At 37.9% G+C, this 22,668-nt stretch overlaps 1 protein-coding gene across 1 annotated transcript in view; it reads left to right on the top strand.

Annotated features, from left to right (window-relative positions):
* Positions 1–14,262, top strand: part of GABRG3 (gamma-aminobutyric acid type A receptor subunit gamma3) — a 349,817-nt gene extending 335,555 nt beyond the window's left edge. Inside the window, exons 7-10 of the mRNA XM_075708721.1 lie at positions 257–409; positions 8,685–8,881; positions 10,430–10,459; positions 13,984–14,262. Coding sequence (XP_075564836.1) covers positions 257–409; positions 8,685–8,881; positions 10,430–10,459; positions 13,984–14,262 — 659 coding nt within the window. The remainder of the gene's footprint in view (positions 1–256; positions 410–8,684; positions 8,882–10,429; positions 10,460–13,983) is intronic.
* Positions 14,263–22,668: the final 8,406 nt, after the last annotated feature.

Below are 22,668 nucleotides of genomic sequence, written 5' to 3'. Positions count from 1 at the left end.
TCCAGTATGATTACTGAGAGCCTCTGCCTTTCCAAATAGGTCAATATTTCCACAGAAACCTAAAACTAAAGGAAATTAGAATCAAAAGGTTTATTTGAATTCTATTTCAAGTGAGCATTGCTGCACAGATGCTCTTGAAACACTAAGAAATATTTCATATGCAGTGTTTTTATGAAGCTTAAAGAATTAGCAGCTCAATGAACAACTGTCTGTATCTCACCAAAATGCCAATTTATTTTCTGTGTTATTATTGCAGGTGATTATGTAGTCATGACTATATACTTCGACTTAAGTAGAAGAATGGGATACTTTACTATTCAAACATACATTCCCTGTATATTAACAGTTGTTCTTTCCTGGGTATCCTTTTGGATTAAAAAAGATGCTACACCAGCAAGAACAGCATTAGGTAAGTTGTTAATAATTCCCTTTTCTGCTCTCTTTGTGTAGTTTCTACACTATCATTTGAAAATGTCAGCTTCTTTTCAAAGAGACCACTAGCTGTATGCTTTGGATTATTGCTACCGCATCTTGCAGACCCAGATCTATTTATCACTCAAGCCCCTGATTTTCTGCCTTTAAGAGGGTAACTAAAAGTAAACTACCCTGACCCTTTGGAATGACACTGACACCTATTTTGCATAATATTCTAGAATTAAAGTCTGTCTCCTTGTACTCAGTATGGTATTTTAGTGACATTTTTGAAGAATAAATTAATTGCACTGCTGGCTTCCTTCCCTTCTGAAACTCTCTCCCACAAAACATTATGTCTTATATATACAGAAAACACTGGCATATAGTAATATTAAATCATGAGAAGCTTGCTTGGATGTGGTTAATCTCTACACTAGGTGTACAGATATTTTTCATAGTTTGTGGAGATTTATGCTAGTATAGGTTTTCCAGCAGTTCATTTACGTCAGGACCAGTGTGTGCATTTTGGCGTTGTGCTTTAGGATACACTTCGAAATGCTGATTTATTCTTATGTTTATAGGAAAACCTGCAGGTTTTGCTAGCATCAAGGGCATAGGGCTATATACTAGCTAATTATAGGTGTACATCAGAACTGAAGGAAAAACAACATTTTAGTCCAGACTGTGGTTGCGAGGGCTGCCAATACTAACTGATTCAGAAATCTACCAGTCTAGTAAAAAAGGGGAGGCTTTGTCAAGGTTTACTTGTCTGTTTTCAAGCATGGAGATTACCATTCCCAGCTATTCATTGCTTCCTCTTGCTGGAGTTTGTTACCATCTCCACTTAACCAGCTGGACTCTCCAAATCGTTTCAGTTTGAAACAACAAATTATTAAAAACTGACCTGCCTGGCTTTTTGGACTGAAGTCAGACGGGAAGCATTTGTAGGAGCAACCGAGTCCCCAGGTTGGAGGGCATGATACTGCTGCAAGAAAAGACTGGAGGACAAGGGCTGTGAACAGGCTGAGCCTCCTTGGAGGACATGTGAAGGCAGCCTGCACCAGGCATGGTGCTCTCGAGTGCTGCTGTGTGCTAACAAGCCTTCGTTCAGCCACAGTATAAGAGAGGTCATCTGTACCAACCACCTCTGTCTCCCACTCCCCAAAACAGCTGACCAAGGGTACTCAGTAGTCCTCATTCTTTTTCATCCAAGCAACTAAGCATTTACCAGAAATGGTGGTTATTTATATGTGAATCCATTTCTGTTACCTCTCTTTCAAACACCATGTAGAGGTGCTCTACTTGATCTCAGGAGGAAGACACCTTGTTTAACAACACAGCCTTTATACAGTTGTTCAAAATTACTTGTCCTGTTTCAGTCTGTCTCTCTCCTGCACTAATAAAACTGAGCAACCACCAGTTTTGAGGTTGCTATCGTTTCTAGCATAAAGGCCCTGAAGGGAAAAATAAAAATGAAGTGCTAAAGACACTTTGAAGTCCATTCACTCTGAATGAGATTTTAGCTGCTAAGTCTCTTGAACTTGTCCAGAAGTCTGATCCTAATTTCTAAATCCTTCACTCATACAAAAAACTTACGGTCATCTATTCAGGGTCCACAAGGCCTGGGCTACAAATATTTTTCCTCCCAAAACTTCTAATGCTTCAATAGCTTAGTAACTTTCAGCTGAATGATAGAAGAAATACATTACCAAAAATATCCTCTAAGTGTAACTCCCTCACTAGCCACACCTTTATTTCATCAATGAAGCTGCATGCCAGCCATTTGTGCTATCAGTCCTTAGGCATCTACCTAGGGGGAGGTTGTATCAGCTTTGATTCTTCGTGAGTGGCGAGGGGCATCCTTTCAAACCAAGAACAGCTCCATGACATGGAGCCATGGAACAGGATCAGTAGAAAGAAAAGTGCAAGAAAACCTGTAATAAGACAACTGCAAGCAGCCAACACTGGTTCACGCTTTACAGATAATTCTGTATTAAAACCCATTTTGCGTGAGGTCAGCACAAACCATAACCTGCATTTGCTCCAGGAGTTTGTAAAATTAACAAATGTAGCACTTCTGATCATTATAAGTCATCTGGTGTCATGTGAGTCCTGTTTTCTGAGGTTATTTTCCAAGAAAGGAATATTCAGTCTTCACTCCCTTCATGTGAGTGCCAAAGTGCCTTTACACTGTGGCTCCAGCAACATGATGGACCCTGAGACCCTAAGTTATTCTGTGACCCCCTCCACCTCCAGGGCAGCATGAAGATGACACAAAGGTGAGGACAGAGCAGCTGTATGACTGCCTGTTCCTGGCTGTGTAGACTTTCTTCTGGCGGCCAGAAAATTGAGCAAATGGCCTTTAACACACTTCTCTGCTGAACTCTTTTCTTCTTAAATTGGGTGACTCAGTGGAGGTAAGGAAAGATTGACCATCCTTCACAATGCTTAAGAGAAAAGGGAGAAAAGGTGTCTAACAGTCTGCATTACTAATTTTCCAGAAGCAGTGTTCATACCCTGTCCCTGAGGGCAGTTTGCCACACCACACAGCTCCATTTTCCAATTAATTAGACACAGAAGTAGGTTAGAACACTAGTCATAAGAGTGTAACTCTCCCTACCTCACTCCCTCAGCCAGTCGGAACTTCAGAGAAAAAAATGTATTCATATACTGAGGTCATGAATTTGAGGTAAGAACACAAAAATGAGATGTTCCAAGGCTATATTCAATGGCTATCATGACTAACTCCTAAAACTCTGAAAAATAATTAAATTACTGGGCTAAAACCGAATTTTTTTTATAAATAAAGTCAAATGACAAGAAAATAATATATACATGGGTCACATCTTTTTGCGCACAGAGTGCTGTTGCTCCCAAATCAGCAATGGCCTGTTGACTCTTGGGGTGCAGTAAGCATACGTTCCCAGTTCACTGTAGGTCTGCTTGTATAACGCAACTTATAAATCTGTCTGTGCAGCAGCATACATCCACGTTTGGATAGTGGTACATGGTGAAATTGTGAGTAATACAGCCAAAAGCAAAACACTGAAATTGTCCTACTAATTAGTTGCAATGGATTGTAGACTCTGTGCACCAAACCTGCTCCAGGTAAAGCTACATTAATGTAAAGGGCTAGCATCAGGGAAATATTTCACTCTCTCAAATTAATGAGTAATTTCCTAAGCTATTGGCAACTATTCACAGTTACATAAAAGACAGGTTTTACCCCCTTGATAATAATGCTAAATGATAAGCTATTTCTGTGCTGGGAAAAACAAATGCAATGAGGGTATTTGGCTCTGCAGAAAAAAATGGGACCATAAGGATCCTTTCAGCAGCACTGTCCAGAGGCATCGAAGTGCTCTTTAAAAATCTGGCATCATAGTCCCCTTTCCACATGCAGTTTGAGGGGCTGAGGCCCAGAGTGGCAACATGACTCATTCCAGGCCACCTGAAGAGTCAGTGGGAAACTGGAAATAGAATTTGAGTGCTGGATGAGAACTGTGTTTTCTGATCCCAGGTTATTCTGCCCTCCATTCAGAGAGAGAGAGAGAAAAAAATGGCTCTCTGCTGGTTTTGCTTTTCTCTAGTAATCAAAATGATCTTATTCCAAAGTTCACAGTCAAGAGCAGCCAGCAAGTGTCTGAAGAAAAGTTATGATCTGGAAAAGAATAGGTTGTTTTCCTTGAAAATGAAGGGAATTAAGTTAAACTGAAGCTTTCATCCCAGTTTCCCCCTGCTTTTTCAAAATTGGTATAATATGTAATAGGACTAGGCAGTTACTACAGAGCAACTTCAAACTGCAGTTTAAAAAAATACAGCGGATATCAAGGCCAGCAATGTGTTGATGTAAAAGAAGATACAGATGACGTTTAATAAAAAAATGAACATTGTTCTCCTTGTCATTCCATCTTAAGCTCATTCACTAGAAAAACAAGCAAATGATCAAAACACATGCCAGAGCAAAAGGTGGAGAAATTAAGTTTATAAACAAGCGATAGTATGGTTAAAAGCAGTACACCTTTTCTCCAGTGTCCCATCAACATACCCTTAGGAAAATAAGAAAAAATAAGCCTCACCGACCAAAGAGTTTCTAACACTGAAGCTCCTGCTGCCTCACTTTGCATACTGTTGTCTAGTAAGGAGCTTTCAAACAGTAATAACTTTAAATAACTGTTTAGACCAATGATCTAAAGGTTAAAGTGTGCTCATGCATTATGTATTCCTGCATCATTTGGTCTCCCAGACAGTCCTTTTTGATTTGTCAAACAGTGTCTTTGGTATGGAATTTGCTCAGAGAATATAAATGTCACAAAACAGTATTTATACACAAACTTGTAAGCTCCTGCTTACACCTGTCTACCTGAAAATTTTGAAGCCAGGTTAATTCAAAGCTGTCTGTGGCTGATATTAAAATTCTGTTGAAACAGACAGTTCAAGAGCACTGTGAATTTCAATAACAGATACAAAGCTCGCTTTACCATATGAGCCTCCCCAAAGTGAGAGACTTAACAATTTCATCTGGCAAGGTTTATTGCATTTGAAACCACTCAACAAACAGAATTTTCTTAGCATGAGAGATAAAATGAGCTAAGGGTATGGAGTCTAGCTATTTTTGGAAATAATGGGTGCTGCATTTTATTCAAATATGCATATCTGTATATTCCAACTTGTAAATATATAGGAATACAAAACTATCATCTGGTGCACCTTCTTTCTCTTTGCCCTATGTATGTATCCCCGTAAGACTCATTTTAATATTCCAAAACTTGTGCCTATGTGTCAAATGTAAAATTGATACAGTGGGTAGAATTTTTATTATTTCAAAAACTCCTTGCTTGTTTATGGTGTGAGCTGGGATCCAAGTTCAAGCCTCAGCTTAAATGAAGAATGATGCTTTTCTATTGGATTTCATATCATCAAATGTTTTGCATAAATAATAGAAGTAAAAATATGTTTATTTTACCTTTGGATGTTTCCGTCTATGTGCTCAGCAATCTTGTCTCATGCCCTTGCCATAATTTGAAATGTGACATATAATCCAGAAACTATGATGGCTTGTGATAATGCTAAACTTTCCTTTCCCCAAGGTTTTATACTCTGGTAGCAAAATGTGATTTGTTGTCAAAGAGACTGAGGATAGACACTATTAATATCTTAAAACCAAAATAAATCTTACACCATTGCTGTGTCTATAAATTTAGTAGAACTTACTTTGTTTCAATCAGCTAAAATTAGTCTGGAGCTACCCAAAGCTCCCACATTCTGTATCAGTGTGGCATTTACAACACGATTTACTGGGCTGGTTTTGCTTAGTTCTCACCTAGGTTTTCACAGTCTCAGGTATGATTTAGGTAGGCATTTCACATTCAGGCTTAAGGCATGGATATAGAACTCAGGCTGAGTTGGGGATTTCTATACTTAACTACAGAGGCTAATGGTAATTTTTCATTCACTTCTCTGCCTTCCTGTCCATATTCACTTAGGCAGCTGGTTGTCATTACAGATATCTGCGCAATACTTCTTGTCACAAATACAAAGTTATACATCCATTTCAGTAAAAATAGAGGAAAAATAGTACATTGTCAATACAGCATTCAGTAGAAAAGATGCAGACCTTTGCGAAAAATGTTTTTGAGCATTGCAAGCTTTTTTCCCCTTTTATTTCTCTTTTACATTTTAATAAAAAAAGTGTCCCAAAGTAATCTGAGACCCTATCACAGGATGAGTGGGAAATGAAAACTTGCCCTTGAGTCCAGCTAAGAAGGACACTGTGCTGGAAGAAGACTACAGGTTTTGAGGAATTTTTTAAAGGTAGTAAAATACCTGAGAGCAGGTGCATGTACATGTAGTTCTGAAAAGGACAGATTTGTGTTAGAGATCTAAAAGTGGGTTAGAAAGTGTTAAAGAACTTAATTTCATATTGTAGAGTATGTCATAGTCTGGGTGCAGTTCTTCTGAAGTTAGTGACTCGCAAGGCCTGAGTCATGGTCATACAGAAAGACTAATTAACCTACACTTAGTAAGGGCCAAAACAAGGCTAGTGAGTCACCACCTTTTGCAGTTGGACATCTCTGCAGTTGACTACCATGATGAATGGCTAAGTATGGGGTTTGTCTCTGGAGCTTTTCCAAAGTATCAGTGTCCTGGTTTCAGCTGGGATAGAGTTAATTTTCTTCCTAGTAGCAGGCATAGTGCTGTGCTTTGGATTTAGTAGGAGAAGAATGTTGATAACACACTGATGTTTTTAGTTGTTACTAAGTAGTGCTTATGCTAGGCAAGGACTTTGCAGCTTCCCATGCTCCGCCAGGTGCACAAGAAACTGGGAGGGGGCACAGCCAGAATAGTTGATCCAATCTGACCAAAGGGCTATTCCATACCATATGATGTCATGGTCAGTATATAAACTGGGGGGGGTTGGCCGGGGAGCAGCGATCGCTGCTCGGGAACTGTCTGGGTATCGGTTGGTGGGTGGTGAGCAATTGCATTGTGCATCACTTGCTTTGTATATTGTTATTACTGTTATTATTATTATTACTATTTTACTTTATTTTATTTCAATTATTAAACTGTTCTTATCTCAACCCAGGAGTTTTCTCACTCTTACTCTTCCGATTCTCTCCCCCATCCCACCGGGGCAGGGGTAGTGAGTGAGCAGCTGCGTGGTGCTTAGTTGTGGCTGGGGTTAAACCACCACAATCAGCTAGCTACAGAACTGTTGCTGAAGGGTCTGGAGAGGTTACTGGATCATGCCAGCTACATGTGCTCATACTGGGATGTGCAACAGCTGACAGAAAACAGACATATTTTCCCCATTGCTTTTAGATGTCCAAGGTGCACACAAAGTCTACATTTCTCACTTCCTACCAGCACTGGTTTCATCTTGATTATTGGGTTGTGTTTTTTCAACAATTCTTTGTTTGTTAGTTTGTTTGTTTGTTTCTGGATAGTGGATGTTTAAGGAATACAATTAGTTATTATTCCATGTAGAAGAAGGTCAAGGCCCAGGTAATAAACTGCCTTCTGGCTCTTCCAGGGACTTTTTGAGGGTTTGAACAGGGAGAGTTATTTTTGCGAATTGCTGCAGTTTTTATCAAACACTACAAATCAGAGGTGGGCATTCCTTCATAAACAGAAAGTAGTCAAAAGTAATCCACAGATATTTCTTTCTCTCCAGAGTGCCATTTGTGGGAAGTAATTTTACTATAAGGCATAATTTCAGCCATTGCCTGTCATTTCAAACACTGCATACCATTGCAAAATATCACTTTAACTATAAAAAGAAAGATTACCTTATGGTTATGTTGTTTTTAGAACAGGTTCTCTCTTGAGGTTTATTGAAGTGAGAGCTTTATTTTTCTTCTCAAGCCATTGAGGAGTTTTATTTTTTTCTTTCAGAAGGCTTGCAGCTCATAACAAATGATTAAAAGCATCAGTCCAAAGCAGGCATGAAAAGACTTCTATTCCTCAGGAATGAAGAGAAATTATATGAATTACCATCAGCTAAATAACTGACACCCCACCGATTTCATTCTAGGACTGGTTTTATTGTTTCAGGATATTTCACACTAAGTAATTCCCATTATATTCATTATTACTAAATCAATCTAAGATGTGATGCTTTGTATGAATTAAAAAGGCTATTTCCATTAAGGTTACATCTGAAGTTTGTAGGAGAGTCTGTTTTCCCTTACTCAGAAGGAAAATAGCAGTGGAGGACTCCCAAGGAAGCAGCAGTGTGAAAACATATTTTCAAAACTCATGGTCAGAACTTTGCAGCAAAATTTCTTTTCTTTTCTTTTTTCTCCCCCCTTTTTTCTTTTTTGAGCACAAGATTTTTCATGAGAGCAGTACTGCTGTGAAAAAGACCATGTTTCCTTCATTGTTTTCTAGGTTTCTTATTTTTTATTTTTCTGGGTTTAGTATCTTTTCTGTGTTACACTTAAAAATTTCTTCACTGTCTCCTTCTCCTTCACTCCCATCTCAACCTAACCGGGACCTGAAAAAGGAAGAGATGAGGAAAAGCATATTGAGAGGCACGGGAATGTCACTTTTCAAAAGTTGAATATAAACAGCTGAGGAAATCTTTATTTACAAAATACCACTGGCTCTATTGATTTTATTTTTCATTATTTGTGATACCACCAAATGAAATTAATGAATTATTTGGGTACACTTTGGATTTCTGTTTTGTATGTTTGTTTCCAAAGATTCTTCTGTGACATCGAGAAATGATGTTGCATACAATTAAATGAAGTTTCTCTCTGCAGGCATCACCACGGTATTGACCATGACAACTTTGAGTACCATTGCGAGAAAGTCATTACCTCGTGTCTCCTATGTCACTGCTATGGATTTGTTTGTGACTGTATGCTTCCTCTTTGTCTTTGCTGCTCTGATGGAGTATGCAACCCTCAACTACTACTCAAGTTGTAGGAAACCAAACTGTACTAAGAAGAAAAAGTCGGTAAGATGGAAGCATTTAATTTCTTTTCTAGCATGTGTCTGGCTCAGAGAGCAGAGAATCATTCAATGACAGCCTGTAATCCCATGATACTTGACTCCTCTGAGCTCTTCCCAGTTTTGGTGTGATCTGCCCTGAAAGCTGATGGAAAATAGTTACCCGCAGTAATAGTAGAAGCAGTTATGTGCCTGTTGAGTGAGATCTGTTCCTAACAGAAGTAGCCTGCTGACCATGAAGCAGCAACCCTGCCTACATGTCTTTCGTCCTCCAATTACTGTGCTGGTAGTCATAAAGGACTCCCACTGAAACAGATTGCATAGCTTGTTATACAAATATATGCACATCAATGTATATTAAATGCATCTGCTATTTCATGGCTTAACAGGTCTAGAAATATTTATGAGCTTTACAAACAGGATTTCAATGTCTCCACTGGGAACCAGCACTTGTTTTTAGCCCTATGCACAAAGGGGACTTTTCCTAGGTACAAAACCAGAGGAGGTCATTTACAAAGGCTTTATACATGGCTGCATTTTTGGCCAAAAAGACACTTCCAGAAGTAACACCCAGACACACACAAAAGCTGTTTATTTAGAATCAATTAAAACAGTCATGCAGGAAGAATTGCCTGGTGTACTTCGTAATTAACTATGAGAATGAGAGGGGGTAGTACAATGGAGAAAAAAAATCTTAGTGTAAACATAGGGAAGGTGAAGTGGGTTGCCCATTTAAGATCAGTCAAAAATTTTATGTGTTTGAGGTCAGTAGTTGGAGATGCTGGATGCCATTTTGTGCAATGGAGGAAATAAGGATATTTGAAATCAGAAATACAAAGCCAAATAGGAAAAATGTGAATGAGGAAATTGAAGAGAGAGAGGCTAAATTCAGGGAATAATAGGTTACAAGGTAAAAAGGGATTGAATGAAGAGCTATAGAAAATGATTGAATGAAGAAATAATGAAGGAAAAGCTGAAACAAGTATGGAATTAGAGAAAGCCTAGAAAGCCATAGACTTAGTCAATGAAAACTCCATTAAACCTCTAATAGCTTTTTGTAAAAATGCATTGTACACAAAAGGCAAAAGAGTGTTACCAAAAGAAATATATGAGACAATCAAAATGAACTTGCTAATGATCAAACTAAAATTGCCATCCTACAGAAAGACTGAAAGAAAAAGTCATGAGTATCTTTGTGAGTAGGATGTATTTCCAGACATGTGTATGAATATGAGGGAAAGCATGCAACTTTGATGAGATTTAAGTTAATACAAGAACAAATACTAACTTAGCTATTGTTTGCTAAATAAATAAATGTAATGGGTTGAATAGAGATTTAAAGTGGATGGAAAATTAGGTGTGCATTCTGTTGAGGTTTCATGCAGTTTTAAGGTGTACAGAATATTATGCTGAATATATAGAATACTCAGCATGAAGTGTTTTACAGACAAATGCATTTAAAGGTTTGGTTTAAGAAACACTATTCATCATTAGATGCAAATGAAGACATAAGTATGTTTTCTTCTGAGTAATTCTTTTGTTGTCTTAATTTAAGCTACCCGATGTCAGTTTTGGTCACATGATGGTAAGTAAACTATTTTATTCAGTGAGAGCAATGGAGGCATGAATGTAGGCAATGATTGGTTGGCAATAATTCCCAAGAAAGCTGTAATGTTATGTTACGCTTTACCCTGATTTCACTATAAATGCTATTTTGCTTTTTTGTTAAAAGGTCAGTTTGGTTTTGGCTGTGGCACAGGAACATAGCTGCCTCTTTCTATAAGGACTTACCAAATGATTTGGGAGGGAGAAGGGTCAAGTGTAGAACATTGTTTGTTATTTTTATCTCAGAAATTTTGTGTGTCTGCTTTATATAATACTGCAGTTTCTCATTACATTTTATAAAAAAGTAATAAGCACAAGTTATGTCATAAATTTATATGGGGTTTTAACTGAGTTTCATAGAAAATAATTCATTTATGCATACCTGTAAAATCTTTAGCAAGCTTTCAGGTGGATTTTCAAATAATTTAGGCACACAAGTTGAACACAGTTAGTTGTATTATACGTACAAATGGAATAAATTCTAGTCCCCAAACTTCTAGATAACTATTTATATATGTACAAAGGTAATAAAGTTGAAACTGAGCACAAAATTGTATCCCTAAGTTGTATGAAATCTGAAACTGGAATGCCTACTATAATATATATAAATATAAAGCATGCAAAGGGCCAGTTAATCAGCTGGTTGACTGGCCTTCTTCCCAGCTATCAGATCCAAATAAGAACAGGGACAGAACTAAACCATTGCTTTTGCATTCCTTGGTTTGGATATGCTGAAGTTTATCATTTACAACTGCTAGCTCCATGTTACTATCGTACCTTTTACAAATAATGTTATACACTTCTTTTTTTTTACATGAGTTTTCTGACATATTTAAAGAGCTCATATGACATTGAAAGTTTGCTTATTGACAATGAATGGTTTACTGCAAGCGTTGCATTTATACATTGGCTACTGCTGCCACTCCTTGGACAGACTTTTCTGAAAGATGAAGTTAACAAAGCACATTGAATGGGTAGCAGCACTTTCCAATTTCCAACTAAAAAAAAAAAAAAGGAAGAAGATACACAATTGAAATTACAGTAGGGTTTAACATTCTTAGTCTAGATCTAGTCAGTCTGATCTGCTTGGAAATTATCTGCAGCCTTTTCAAGTTTTTTTACTCTTTTATTTTCTTTTTTCACTATAAGACAGATATTGAGCAGGGCATTGCTCTATACATAAACTTCCATGTTCAAATTGTAGCATAAACTGAATAAAATAAGCAGTGTCTCTGACTCTCAAGGTATCATCTTGTCTTTTCCAGCCTTCTAGTGATGCCACCTAAAAGGTGAAATTTATTAATCTTAGTAAATCCATGTTCAGGTAATCCCACCCCTTGTTTTTCTCCTAGAGAATACACTTATACCTTGCCTGAAATTATTTTATTAAGTGTGTTTAACACTGCATCTGAACTGGCTTGTCCAAGGCACCTCTCAGGTGCCTTGCCTTGCCAGAGCTCTCAGGTGGTACTGGGCTGGTGCCCACTGTGCGTGCACCCCTCTCCTCCCAACACCAGCTCAGCAAGACGCACAGGACACAGTGGGTACCATCCACCTTCACCTAGTATCTAGTTACTTCAGGACCTCTCCTAACTGACAGAGATTAAAGCAACCATATTAACCTCTCTGTATTATCAGGGCATTTATTTTATCTTCTGTCTTGAGCAGATAGTTGATACAACAAAACAACAACAAATCCCCAGGCTATTGATACATGAGAAAGTTTCCTTTGCAGAACCAGGGCACTTCTTTCTTTTCACTTACCAAAATCATCTGTAGAGATCTAAATTAGGCTTTTTTCTTCTTATCATAAATATTGTAGCCAAGCATAGGAATTTTTCATAAAGGTCTGCAAGAAATGAACAATATGTGACACAGTGGTATAGCAGAATTCCATGTATACTTCTGCCATAGCTGCTTTTCTCTCCAAAGTGCCACAGTCAAAAAATGATTGCTTGTACAATAATCTTAGACCTTTTCCATGTGGCAGCACATTGTAAAGCTCTGATACCAGCCACCTGAAACATTACAGATGAGAGAGAAGACCATGCAGGCGTGATTTGTGTCATCTAATCTCAGACATAAAGTCATTCACAACAAATAGATCTGCAATAATCTGCTTCTAAACTGCAATCTGTTTACAGTCCAGAGCACAATGAACCTGAGAGATTTTAGCCATCTACTTATGATGAGATGAATTGTGCCCTAGAAGCAATTGGCTGGATATCATAGGGCAGTTGTTCAGATGTAGTTATCTATGTTGGAGATGCCAACATCTAAGCAGAGGGATGCCACATCAAGATCTTAGCTCAGGGACCAGCAATTTAATGAGATGCGTAATATTATCATCTGCCAAATTAAAGGATTTGTAGAAAGAAAACAAAGTCAATAGAAAAAGGAAAATTTCCCTGCAGGCACATCAATCATATCACTGATCTGTTTCACATACAGAATGAAAGTTTTCAGATACGCCCCTTCAACAGGAAATGTTGCATAATTTCTATAGCAAGTGTGGAAGCAGTGGCCCAGAGCACCCTCCATAATGCAAGCAGGCATGATGCAGAGGCATGTCTAGCTTGGTAGTACATACCCGATATGCTCTTGCAGGCAAAGGCAATGCTCAGTGCAATCACAGGGAGAGGAAGGGCCCCCGAGGTGGAGAAAATGGTGCTGACAGGGCTGGAGTCTGCTTTGTCACGGCGGTGCAGACAGGCAGCAAAGATGATGGGACCTTTCCGGGTGATGCCAGTGGAGGAGGTGACATTTGTGAGGATGGAACGGGTAGCTTGATGAGAGAGGAGACTATCGTGAGAAAGCACCTTTCATGAAAAGGAAACGGTGTGACGGAAAAGCTGACAAAGTGTAAATAGGGAGTACATTGAAGAAGGAGAGGTCTGTAGGCATGAGTGGTACTGTGAGGATGTGTGATATCAAAGTGCCCTATTTCTGAGCATGGGTAGTGTGATAAGCACTAAGGGGACATGCCTAGGGATGGCCTTTTGAAATACTGTACTGAAATCATCACTATCTATTGCTGACCATATCTGTTTTTATAAATCATGCTAAAGTTGAGAGGCAGTGAATGCAGCTATACTAAGTGAAGACCATTCTGTAATTAAATGGGGAGGGGGGACATCTTCCTTATTTTTCAGAGTCCATTCTTAAATGTAGTAGCTGCAAATGTTTAAAGCAATTTGCAAATAATATTCTGACAGGCAAGTGAACTCCTAAGTGTGAAAAAATTATTACCAGGCAATATATGCTTGAGTTACCCAAGTAGAAAATACACCTAGAATTATTTAACTTGCCACTTCACAATCTCTCTACGGATATTAATCTGAAAAGGCATCTTTTGAGGGAAAGAAAGATGATCCCCGAATCTAGAATTCCTATAGTATCGACCTCTTATTCCCAGATCCTGTGATTTTTTCCCATGGTTATTAATTGTGATCTGCATAATCCATGGAAGTTTATCAAACTGTTGGTTTCTTTTTCTCTTCTCAGAATTATTCTGTACTTGATATGAGACCACCAACTACAGTCATCACATTGAACAATGCCATGTATTGGCAAGAATTTGAAGATGCGTGTGTCTATGAATGTCTGGATGGGAAAGACTGCCAGAGTTTTTTCTGTTGTTACGAAGAGTGTAAATCAGGCTCATGGAGGAGAGGACGGATTCACATAGACATCTTAGAACTGGACTCTTACTCTAGGGTCTTTTTTCCTACATCCTTCCTGCTATTTAACCTGGTCTACTGGGTTGGATACCTCTATCTTTAGATGTTGCCTGTAGTGGTGAAGACTGCTGTGTTTTCACAGTGCAGAGGGATGGTGAAAGTGCAGAAAAAGTGAAGGACACGGTCAGTTTCATCTCAAATTATAAAGGCCACATTAACCTTCACCATCACAGAGCCTGATGAAGAATTTTAATATGTAATTGCCTGAAAAAGAAAAACATGGAAGAATTCTCTCCTTACTGCTATTCATTTTAAGGAAAAGATTCTTACAAAATTCAGCTGAATTTGTAGTGTAAGCAATGTTTATGAATAATTACTGTATATTAGAATCTTCAATATTCTCCCTTGGCATAGAAGCTATACACAATTCAGGCAAAAGTTAAATATGTCACTTTTGTTCTTCATTCCCATACTTTCTTCAAAATGCTGCCATATCCCTGAGGCTCAGAGAAACATACACTGGCACTGGCACATAAGCCAAAGCCAACAAAACCATTCATTTGTATTTAAACGTGCTTGAGCTATATCCCATAGGTTTGGGGAAATATTTAATTGATGACCTGCTTGCTATAGAGAAACCACCAAAAGACAGTAAGAAATGTCTCTGGTGGAATCAAAACATGGACGTTACTTTCTGCAAAAGTCTGGGATTCATGGAATTAATCACTTACCTACACGTATTGGTTTTAACTTAAGGTGAAAAGGCAGAGTTATAAGAAAGCTATTATTTTGATATAAATAAAAGACTTGCCTATCTCTGAGGCAGCTGTAGGCATAACTTCTACAGTTTTTCAAGCTTTTAACTGTCTTTTTTATGACTGGTTAAACACAGGATGGTCATTGATTTCTAAAGTACTCTACTTGAAGCAGGACAAGATTCCTGCTTGTTTGTGTCATTGTAGCAGATCATAGTTGATAGGCCATGAGTAAACATCACTATATAATAGCACTAGGAATAGGTGACTTTCTTCAGATTGCAATTTACTAAAAAGTGCTCTCATGCATTCTTATTTTCTCTCTCTCAGTTATTTTACAAAATTGAAAAACATGTGTGCCAAAGGACATTTTTTGTTCCTTCCATAAAGTTAAATATTGCAATCATTACTCACGGCAGTTGTTCCCTGGGTGTGAGCTGAAGACTGAACACTTTTGACTTGGATAGTGCATTACGGGAACTCAATTGTCACACTTGGATTAAACATGGAATAGTTGCCACATGTAGAAAAAGTTTGTTTTCATTTTTTTCCTAAACTACCAACTATATTTTACCCTAAAAAGCTATTTTGTATTTTTCAAGCTTTTGACCTTTAAATTCTTAAACTACCCATTCTTTCAAAAACTAGTTTTACAGTGTTAAACTAGATTATGTCTTTTACAGACTGTCTCAATAATTGTTATTAAGCAAACAAAACAGATTCAAAACTAAATAGCAATAGCTTTTCACTACCCTTTGGATAACAAATGGTTACAAATGATTAAAGTTAAAACATACCTAAAAACAAAATTCTATTTTTTTTCTCTTCTGGAGGACCTGATAATTTTTTTATCATCTGAAAAAATGTGTGTCTTTTCCACATAGTACTTGGTAAAAAATGAGTAGTAGATGTGATCGAAGAGCAGTTCCTTTTCTCCTCAGAATGAAAATCTTGCAAACAAGCAAGAACTAATGCAATGGTAATTCTAAAGGAAAAGAAATGCTGTCATGTTCTTTGAAACATCACTGTCTGTCATTGCTGTTTCTCTGTGCTTCCAGTGAGTTTTTAATTGAAAAAAAAATTCCTAATACAGAAGTTAATTGTAGGTATTTAAAATACTTTCTTCTGGTTTTCACTTGTCTAAACAGAGCTTGGTTTATGTGGGGAAGGGGAATCACTTCTCTAAGGACTGACAAAATTCAAAGCAGAAGCACAGAGAAGAAGTATTTTGGGACAGGATCAAAACCTTACTTTTTGCAAAATCCACCCAACCTGATGTCTTCTAAACCAATGATAACCTTCTGATTTCAAAATACATATTGAAATTTTTGCTAACACTCAGTAGCAAATTAAAATTACTCTGTAAAATCTATTACTCTGTAAACCTCTGTGTCCTGCACTTGGAAGTACTGATTTTATTTAAGGATGAAAGTTATATTTTCAACAGTGCAAGAAGGTGTTTAATTTAAGTTGAATATCCTGGTCGCCAATTATGAATTAGTCTACTCTAACAGACACCTTCAGCCATATGTTGTAAGAATACTAGAAATATTTCAAGTCTAAATAAAAGAATGGAAACAGTTATCCTTTAGGGGCCTGATGCTGCAAACCCTCTGCACAATCAATTGATTTTGTTGGGAGTATTGAGACAGATGAGGCACAAGAAGGTGCCATCCACCATTAGATCTTGAACAGGTAAAGTGAGGTTTATTTAGCAGCTGCATACTTGAGGGAATGTCCTGGGAGTAGATGTGGAAGTGGAATGTTCCCATTTTAGATGATGAGCATATACTTTTCTTACACGTCTGCTCATGGCTACCTGTTTCTGCTAAAAGCATACAACCCATCAGCTCTTTCCTTGGAAGAATGATTCTGCTCAGTCCATTCATATTGCCTCTGTTTTCTGAGTGCTTTCATAACAGAAGGTGGAAGCATATAATTCCACTATTTTCCATGGTCCCAACCAAGAAAGAATCTCCAGACACAACTGGCTTCTGCTCTTATACTGACAGCAGAGGACATATTCTACTGTGTAATATATTCTACTCTGGGGTTATGTGCAAAAAATTGATTTGTATGTAAGGTGAGTGGCTGCAGGCTGGCAGGTTGCAGAATGCATTCCTCTGCTTATTCCCAGTTGCTTGGTTTACTCTCTCTGCTTCACTGCTCTGTGCTTTGGCAGCCACTGAAAAACTGCAGAGATCAGGGAAGATAATCTTTCTAGGCTCTGCATCATTCAAAATGCAATTATTCTAGACACCTAGATAACGTGGTCTGCATATATTTATGTGCCATATCTTTCTGTAGTAGTAAGAATATCGTCATTAACCTCCAGATATTCTTTTGCTTCTTTCGCAAATTGAATGAAATTAACACTTCTGTGCCCTGTCCCATGAGAAATGTAAGAACCACCTTTTAGCATTTTAGAACACTTTCTTACCACATAATTTCCTTGGTCTTACCACATAAGACTTGCATTTATTCAACTACTACTTTTTCTTATTTAGTACTTCTTTTTACTCTTCCAAGGAAGGGAAAGGAAGGGAAGAAGGCAAAAACAACTGACTAGTGAAATGAATGCATTAGGATATGTATGTAAAACCACAAAATCAAGTATCTTCACATTACATTCCTTCCTTTTGAAGTTACAGAAAAGATTGTGAGGGTTTGTTTAGATAACCAACTTTTCCCATGGGGATCTAAAGTCAAACTTCTTATTCTTCCCTTTCAATTAAAAGTTGATGGATAGTGTTTTCCTGCATTGAGGGCAGCATTTTCAAGGTAATTAAGAATTTATAAGAATACTGTTGTGCTTAATTCAGTCTTCTCAGTTCTTCTGGCCCTGATGCCTAACATATCAACAGCTCCTTCTTTTACAGCCATTCTTCCAAGAATAAATGTATAAAAACTTGCAGCTAGTTTATTCTGTCTCCATGTCCAGCAGCAATGTGGAACTGAAGTATGCCACATGCCACACAATTTCAATGTAAATTTCCAATCAAGAAGTACAGCTGTAGATTAAAAGACCTCAGGCATTTTGATAAACTTTCTTCTCTTTCAGATGCTCATTTTCTCCTTCATCAACTCCCAACTGTATATTGGTATATTGTACGTACCAACAAAAATGATAAAAATTACAGCACGAAGAATCACAAAAAGCCAGAACTGTCTTCACAGAGACAGCAATGCATAGTGAAGCTAAAAGAGGAGGAAGAAATTATTTTTTTATTGCTGTGCAGTTCTTATCTGTCCCAGTCCTCTTATTCAATTCTTCCCACCAAGTACTCACAGCTAATTCCAAATCATCCACCTGGCGGTCTGCACATTCATCAGCTGGAACAGCAGTGACACATGAGCTGATAGGAAATGATATTTCTGGAACTGGAGGCATCCTGCCAAATAACTCAGAGAGATAGCTATCTCAAACACTTTTGCAGCCCTAATGTGTCTCAGAGTCTAGCACCTCATGTTGCTGCATGAATTTATCACAACTCACCTTACTTGGTTGTTTCATGAAGGCAAGAATGTTTACCTCCTTTTTACACCAAATTTCACCATACGTCTAGAAAAATTACTCTGCCCTGCCCATGCTCCAAGCGACTAGGTGCAAGACAGATCTGGAAGGACCATAGTTGCTGTACTGCTGACTTTGTGGGAAAGGAGAGTCAATATTTTAAGACAGATTTCATTAGCCTCACAACCTGGAGGGTTGGTGTTACCTTCTAAGCTGTGAAACAAAGCGCCCACTGCAACTTGTAAAGGCTGTCCATACCAGACTGTACTTTTTTCATTGGCTGGTCTTTCTGGGTTTCCATAAAGCACTAAGAAAAGGCAAGCCATACCCCATAATCTTAGCTGCCTACACAATTAGATGATTTTTTTCGAGGTATATTCTACTTCTTCCTTAGAGTGAAATGTTTGTGCCTCTTACATTAGTGCCTTTAGCATTTCTTGATATTGAAGGATATGCTATTCCTGGCCTGAGAGTTAGAAAGGGGGATAATGACCTTGCTGGAGTTCTTCCTGAGCACCACAGTGTGTGACCAATATTCTAGATGTCTTCAACCTACACATTGATCATTTGTCTGACTTTTCTTTATTTTTTAAGGAGTCTATAGGTTTCTTAATTCCTAAGTAGCAAGAAAACTGCAGTGGGATTTCAGCAGTTTAGCAGAATCCTTCCTTCTTCACTCAGCAACTTCATTCCATGAAGAGATGCAGAGCATAAACTCAAGGCTGATGTTTACCTCATACAGGTCACTTCCCAGAAGACTGTTTAAAATAGGCAAAAACCCAAACTATGCATTTGAAATACATTTCCACAGCTGAAAGGTGAGGTTGTTTTTCCTTTAGAGTTTTTTTTTTTTCCCCTGAGTTCATTTTAAACCCTCCCTCTCTCTCTTCCTTCACCTATACAATTGGCAAGCACAAAATCAGCTCAACTTACACTTACATACTGAAAACTTACATTTAAATTTACCCTTACATACTAAAAAAAAAAGCATAGTGTCATTAGTCTTATACTATATCTATATGCCTACAAGCTTCTTGTGGTTCACCACATTCTCTTCTTGAAGGGTTCTAGTATATATGCAAAAAATTAAAGCCTTCCTTCAAGACTCAGTGGCCTTAATAGTTTTGCCTTTTCCCCTAGGATCCATGGTTTGTCTGGAAAACAAAAAAAACAGAGAATCTACTTCCCTCATCATTTAGGTTACCATTGTAGATATTAAACCAAACCTGTTTTATATCTGAAGTGAAATGATGTTTTAACAGAAAAAGATCATCTCTGCTTGAACTGCATTGCTTTGACAAGTTAAACAGTAAATTTTTGTACACTGTACCTGTGGTGGATAGCTCAAAGGATATGCTACCCTATAACTCTGTCTAGGATTAAATCCTGAATTAGGGATAAATATTGTTCTAATCATCCAGTTTACCTAGCAGCTGTTTCTTTAAATGCCTTTGGATTGTGACTGACTTTGAGCACTGTGTTAGTGACTGCTGACATTCCTCAAGGGAGATATCCAAGATCTATGATGATGTATTCCTTTCTACAAACTTTACTTTCTTTTATTTTTCCTCTTTTGCTGTGGATCCTCAAGCCAGTGTCTGTATGCATCTGGAGTCCTCAAACGTCTTCCTAGAATATATGTGAAATTAGACAATAAAATTCATCATGAAGTTCAGTGCCTCAGAGTTGGACACCTGAGAATTCTCTACTTGCTATCAAAACATGCATTTTGATCTTCTAATCATTTGCTATTTATGAAGGACAAAGTAAGACAGCAGAAGACATGTGGCTATGTTTATTCATATGTCTGGGGATAGGCTTTCTCAAGGACTAAGCCAAGCAAACCAGGCACTCATACAGTCAGTTATTTGCCAGGTATTCTTTTACCTATGTAATGAATGACACTAGCCAGAGGAGCCACAACAGCCTGTTTGGTGTCATGGAAGTATTCATGTAACTAAGCTTTACTTGGAGGTCTAAGCCAGCCGGTAGAGCTGCTTATAGGGGAACCCAGATTGCTCCCTTTAGTGTTTAATACAGCACTTAATACTCTCCTAACGACTCCTTACCTTCTTGCAGCCTATGGCAGTGCTTGGGAGAGATGAAGCTGTACTGACACAATATATTATAAAATACAAAGAATGAAATATCCACAGTGAAGCTGGTGACGGCCTGTTATTGAGACTGTGCTATGATAACAAGTTTTAAAGAAAAAGCCTCTAGGTCTGAGTCAAAGACTTCCTCATCAATCAAGACCATTGACCAGAAGAAGGGTTTAAGTTAAAATATACTTACAAGCAAACAGGAAGAGCTTCAGATCATATTCTGATGGGGTTGAAGGTCCATTGACTGGCTTCAAAGCTTATGGAGAGCAGATTTGTAACTTAAGTACTTAAAGTGAGGCCTAAACCAGGTAAATGTCAAAACTTCTAAATTGCACATTAATAGAAAATGGATGAAGAGAACAATATTGATGAAATTTTAAAAAAACCTGCTGACAAATAAATGTGGAACAGAGCATGCTACAGAGTCCATTTCATACTTACAGACCACATTGGACCTTTAAAATGTGAGCTGCTGTTGAACTCATGGAAAGCTGGTAAAATAATTGCATCTGACAGTATTTCACAGGCAAACCAGGGAAGTATGCCACTGCCAGGCAGAATACCCCAAGGGAAACAAAATTTCAGAATAAGCTTCCACAAAACAGTGCTCCTCTGAAAAACAGTGTGAAACCTTGTGCAGAGAGATTACAGTATCAGTCCCCCATATCCTCTTTTGTAGTCATGAAGGAGTCCTGTGACTTTATTGTAAACCATTCTCACATGCATACCAACTATAAATCATGGGCCAACAAGTGGCTGTCACAAGTAGGAACACTAGGCTGGAGGGAACCCGAATCCAGTCTGTGGCTATAACAGGCAGTCATCGAACACCTCATCCTGTTTTAACCTCTCAGTATACTGCTATCGAAACATTTTTTCCCAACATGACAACATACGGATTTTTTAAAATTTTAAGTGAGTGCAATTTTAGGAATCACATAAAAACTGCCAACTATGTGCCAAATTGAACTTTCTTATGGAACACAAAATTTTAGATTTCTAATTATCCTTCCTTCCTAAGTTTTTCTTAGGGGTGTGTGATTTCTTTGCTAGCAGTGCAGCTTGTGATGTCATAGTGAAATGAAAGTACAATTATGTGCCCAATGTGCCTTGAATAATACAGGTAGCACTAGTACCAGTATGTCATTCTAAGTTAGATAGCCATCTTAGTGATCCCCCAGACTGACTATACCAGAAAAGTCAAACACCTGTGTGCTTCATCTCCTCAAGTTCTCAATGACCTTCCTTTATCGACCACATCCATTCCACTTTACTTTGTGTTAAGGAGTAGGGCTGTGCGTCTAGAATACTATTTATATTCGTATTTTGATCCCAACATTTGTATTTCTGGATACAAATAAATATACATTATCAGAAAATGCAAGTATTGTGTGCATATATTGGTGATATTTTCTTATGAAACTTGAGAACTTAAAAAAATAGAAACAGACATCTGAAAATCTGCCTAAGAGGCATAGTGTATTGCCCTTCTGGTAGGGTGTCCTTGAAAGAAATTTCAGAAGAGTCTTTAAAAATATTTTCAATAGAGAGCATGAGTAGACAGTATAGTAAAAGATTTGAGAGTGAGGTTTATCCATGGGACTAACATAAAGTGGGAAGAATATCCTACAAAATTCAAAGAGAAATCCAGAAATAAGCTGTGTCTGTAGCGCAAACTACTTGAATGTAAAGACTTCATAATTTAAAAATTGCAATCAAATTTAGTTTCAGAACTTTCCCAATCCCAACTTTTTCAGTAAACTGAAAGCTAGTTCTTTGGATCTGCTTGCATAATGAAATTTGCTGGTAAAACTATACTCTGTACTTTTACAAGTATAATTTCTTTGGCTTCCACTTACTTTTAAGTAAGAGTGTCCTCTTGGTTTATCCTCTTTGAATGCAATTTAATTCCCACCTCTGTACATTCATGACCACAGAATTGCCAGTCTTAACCCACTTCCACTGTGAAATCCCTACTCCTTTTCAGGATTCCAGACCATAGTAACACTGGACCAGACAGCTGGGACACAGATAATGCAGAAACTTCCCAGATTTCTCATGATCCCAGAGTGCAACAGGCATTTCCCTATCTGACCTTGTTATATTTATGCTTTCTTCATGTTCCTACCACTAAG

The sequence above is a fragment of the Pelecanus crispus genome, chromosome 1, assembly GCF_030463565.1.
Source record: "Pelecanus crispus isolate bPelCri1 chromosome 1, bPelCri1.pri, whole genome shotgun sequence".
NCBI classification, from domain to species: domain Eukaryota; kingdom Metazoa; phylum Chordata; class Aves; order Pelecaniformes; family Pelecanidae; genus Pelecanus; species Pelecanus crispus.
This window is presented reverse-complemented; position numbering and strand designations above follow the sequence as displayed.